General features: G+C 43.6%; 1 protein-coding gene across 3 annotated transcripts in view; it reads right to left on the reverse strand.

Moving 5' to 3' along the window:
* The window catches only part of JARID2 (jumonji and AT-rich interaction domain containing 2), a 270,564-nt gene that overhangs the window by 70,705 nt on the left and 195,082 nt on the right, over window positions 1-4,777 (reverse strand). For all 3 annotated transcript variants that reach the window (XM_019662178.1, XM_019662180.1, XM_019662179.1), the window contains one exon: window positions 4,231-4,400. In XM_019662178.1, coding sequence (XP_019517723.1) covers window positions 4,231-4,400 — 170 coding nt within the window. The remainder of the gene's footprint in view (window positions 1-4,230; window positions 4,401-4,777) is intronic.

Genomic DNA, 4,777 nt, shown 5'->3' on the forward strand with positions numbered 1-4,777 from the left:
TCTTAACCATCACGCCACTTGGCCGGCCCTAAAGGGCTGTGTTTTATACACTGATATAAAATGTGTGCGTATGTGTGTGTACCAGCACGTTCCAGCATACAGACCACTGTGTGCCTGCCTGGGTATTTCAAAAACTGCGTGCAGTGTTGGATGGCGTGGGATTACTGCCTTACGCTTTATTTTGAAGCAGTCCATGGCGATGAGGAAATGCAAATCATCCTGCCACATTTATTAAATCCGTCAACACGATACTGTCACAAATGAGACCATTTAGGATAAATGTCTCCTGTGACGCCCTTCACACTGTCCTTACACCAGTCCGCCTTTGCCGGTCTGTCCATCACGGACCCAGTGACGTACCCCACCTCTAATCACTTCTGACTCCAACTGAGTCACGTAAGTTCACCACACTAATCAAAGCTTGTAATGCAGGGAAAATATATACTTCTCTGGTCCATCCAAAACCCCCGCGTCCTCGCCAAATCATGGATTAACCCCTCTGCCTGTAGGGACAACCCAAGCCCCTTAGTCAGGAATTCGAAAAACTGGCCTTCATCTACCTTTCAGGCCACTTTCCCATAACAGTCCTACCTGGCTGGATATTGACCCCTACTTACCCCCTAAAAACCACAAAATCTGTAAGACCTGCCTTTCAATTAATTTGAATACTAATGAATCTTGGGAAAGGTTTCTTTACAGCTAACACTGTAGCTGATAGTTCATTCCCTTTACCTATTAGCATCCTAACATATCTTTCCTTTATGAATAGCTAACCTGACATTTATCATGAATTGTCTCATATTAACTCTTCCTTTAATTATAAGAATCTCAATCCATGACGGAAGTAGGCACGTCTGAGGGTGAAAACCTGTGTGTGTGTGCTGCTTTAAACTCTCTATCCGGCCTCGCTCATCCAGATGCTCAAGAAACAGTATTTGAGGTCGGGGACGGGAACCAGGGACAAAAAAGAACCAAGAAGCAGCCGTACAGCACGGGGCTTAATCTAGATCTGGTCTGAAGCCTAAAAGAGAATCAATCACGTGGGACTGATAAAGCCAAACACCAGCCCAGTTCAAGGTTGCTGTGAGTATTACATAAGAAAAAAGAAGAAGAAATCCAATATATCTGTAAAGCATGAACAAGTCTTCCCTTAAATATTATACGGATTATTTAAAATAGTATGTTAAACTGCTGACAATAAAAAATACATAACATTTTAAATTAACTTTCTGGTATTTAACAAAACGCTACAGCAAAACACACATACCATGGTTTTCTCCTTTGTAAAAATCAACAACTTTAAATTTAACCTCCCTTGAGTCCTGACCAGTCTTGACTCGTGCCTCCCCTACCATCTACCAAAAGCACTACTGCAGAGACCATATTCCCGAAACACACTGACATTTGATCAAAAGAGAGGAGCAAGGCAGCACGACCACTGCGTGCTTACTGGGCAAACTTCAGCTAATGAAAACCATTCAGCACCCAGGAATAACCTACGTGAAATAGCCACATTAACAAGGTATCGGCAGAAAGCGAAACCGGTTTGGTGCCAAACGTTATAAATGGTCAGGAAAAAAGGCAATGTGACTGTTCCCCATGTTATGGGAACAAAGAGCTTTTTTGCCACCAATTGACTGCCTCTCTATTAGACAAGACAGAAGTGTGTGCTGAGGAAGCCACTAAGCCCGGGGCAGTGACCTTCAAAGGGGACACTGGAGAATGGGATNGTCACTGGCCCTCATATGTGGGATCTGAACCGGGGCCCTCTGGCGTCCCAAGCCAGTTCTTAACCATCACGCCACTCAGCCGGCCCCCAAGCCAACTCTTAACCAACGCACCACTCGGCCAATCCCTTCTGGTCATTCTTACTTTTTCTCCTCCCTTCACCCTTTACAGCCAATCCAGTATATGGGGTTCTTATACATTCCTTTCTATCTTCACCCTCAACACCGAGAATCTTGCAACAAGAAATTATGGAAAACCTGATGGAGGTGAACTGGTAGGAGGCCCACCTACCTCATCTCCCTTTAGTCAAGGCCAAGTGATTCCCCAGTTACTAGATAATTTCTCACTGAAATACAGGTATTTTCCTTCGTGTCTTGAGAGCCTCTTAGGACTATCAATAGTCCATAATATCAAACATAAATCTTAGCTCTTTACTTTCTCTTCCCTAACAATTCAGACCTAAAGCAAATCAGTGAGAGAGAGCAACCAGGGAATGAGGAAGGGAGGAGCAACCATGGGTGGCCCAGGTGAGGTGTCAGGGCCAGAGGAAGATGAGGGGGTCGTCCACACACAGGACAGCGCCCTAAGGAGTGTCAGAGCCCAGTGAGATTAGAAGGGCTCCGTGAGGGGTAGAGGGGGGTGTGGTAGCAGCAGAGATGGAAGGTGGGTTACACAGGAAAAGACTGATCAAGTAAACTAATACTTTATGGAACAGGAGCCTGGCTTCTCAGGCAGTCTTCAATGTGGAAAGGAAGAAAAGCAGAATGAACCTTTCGGCTAATTAAACTGAAATTGGAAGTATTGGTGCTCATCCATGGGTTAGAATACAGTGACACAGATATACATCTAGATATACTAAGTGAGCACGTGTGCACATGCATGCACAGGCACACATGCACACACTACATGTGTTCTAAGGGTGCCTAGGGGAAATGCTACTCCGATAGCTATGAGTACACAAAGGCCCCGACCATGGCTCCTAAAGAGCAGCTGTCACTTAAAAAACAATGCTCCTTAGGGAGATGGCAGGCAGATTCCAGGGCTGCGCAAGGGAACATACAAGGTCAGCCTGGAACATTTTGTTGTGCCAGGAAGCAAGGCTGGAAGGATGACAGGGACATGTCAAAAGGGCAAAGGGGTCAGCTTGAAGGAGCCACTGATGGTCTCTAGGACAACCTCAACATCAAAACAAATGATAATCATAGATTATAACCCTTTGAATAAATTAGGAAATGAGTCCACACAGATACAAAAACATGAATACACTGAGTTTGATGAGAAATGAAATATGGAGTTTAAAAGAACCTCCCAAAAAATACTTATAAATTACAAAGGCTGAAAAGGATAACTTTACCATGGAGAAGGCTGACAGACCAACCCTAATCGAGTGATCAATGTGAACACCAACAATAAAAGCAAAGACTGAAATTCTGTACCACCCAACAGGAGGCAGTGAGAAGACTGAAGAACCACTTTGTGATATTCCCGTCCCAAATGCAAAACCTGAATCTAACAATGAGGAAACACCAGACAACCCAAATTGGGGGCCATTCTACAAAATAACTGACCTGTAATCTTTCTGAGGACAAGGTCACGAAAGACAAAGACAGGAAGTGTTCCAGAGTTAGCAGACTAAACACAACAATTAAAGAAAATGCCCGATTCTGAACTAGATCCTTGTGCTTGAAACTCAAGACATCACGAAGGCATTTGAAGCCATCTGAAACGGGGGTTGGAGGATTAGATGGTGGTAATGTATCATTGTGAAGGTCCTAATTCTGATGGTTATAGGAGACTGTCCTTATTTTAAGAAGATGGACACTGATGTGTTAAGGAGCAATGGGGCAGCAGGTGGGAATTTTCTCCCAAGTAGTTTAGGAAAAAGTTCTTTGCACTGTACCTAAATCTTGCTGTAACTTCTTTCAAAATGTTTAAAAAAAAAAAGGTGCATAACCCTGAACCTGAAGCCAATGACCAACAGCAAAGACCCTCTCCCTTCTATTCACTATATCTCAACCAACCTCACCCAAGGAACGCTCCCAGTTCATGGCTTCCTAATGCTCCTCTCTATCATTCCCATAAAAGGCTCCTCAATCTCTGCCAATCTTTTGTGTTCTTCCCTCATAACTGTTAGAAAACTTAGTCCCTGTTGTAATCACTTTCCCACATAAGGCCGTGTAAATCCAAACCCATCCTCTATTACCAAATTGTATCCTCACCTTGCACTTTGTTAATTGGTCCTGTTTGCACATGTCAACCAGTATTTTCACTGTTAAGTATACTTAGAAATTAAGAGTCCAATGAACAGAAAAGGAGACTCATCAAGACTCAAGCACACGCTCAGTGGGATTTCTCCCTTTAAACTCTACCTCAAAGCAGGCTGGGGAATTGAAAGAAACACGCAGCAGAGACCAATGCTAACAGCTATTCCTGCATGTAGTGCTATTTCTTTTTTTACCAACTAGGCTGTTCCTTCCAAACTGACTGGTAACACCATCTTACCTCGAAGGCAGAGAAAGGTAAGAAAATCTTCTGTCTTAGGCTTCCTTTTAGAGAGGTCAGAAATTTGAGTAGCTGGAGGGGGTAGCAATGGCTCCACTATCTTTACTGGAGTTGTGCTGGGGCTATTCGGCTGAGATTGAGCAAACTTCCTTTGTGCTTGCAGCCTGGGCCTGTAAAAGCAAAAGAAAATTAAAAATAAATTAAGCAGTGATCAGAAAATATAGATCTATATGCAGCAATAACATTATGAAACAGAAGGGGGGAAAAGGCCCTATTTCAAGCAAACTCTAAGGTTCTGTATCTCCCACGCTCATAAACCACAGGCCTTCTTAGAAGGGCAATAAATTTGGTTAAAGGGCTGTGTTTTTTGTTTGTTTGTTTATTTTTTTCTAAGATTTTTATTGGGGAATTGGGGGGATGGGAATTGGGGGAAGGGGAACAGACAAGTTGTTGTCGTTTTGTTCTTCAGTCTAGTTGTGGAGGACGTTGCTTCACTGGCCCAAGTTGGCACCATCATTGTGCTCTTCCCGGGCGAGGCAGATCAGTT

Source organism: Hipposideros armiger, unplaced genomic scaffold (genome assembly GCF_001890085.2).
Source record: "Hipposideros armiger isolate ML-2016 unplaced genomic scaffold, ASM189008v1 scaffold_369, whole genome shotgun sequence".
NCBI classification, from domain to species: domain Eukaryota; kingdom Metazoa; phylum Chordata; class Mammalia; order Chiroptera; family Hipposideridae; genus Hipposideros; species Hipposideros armiger.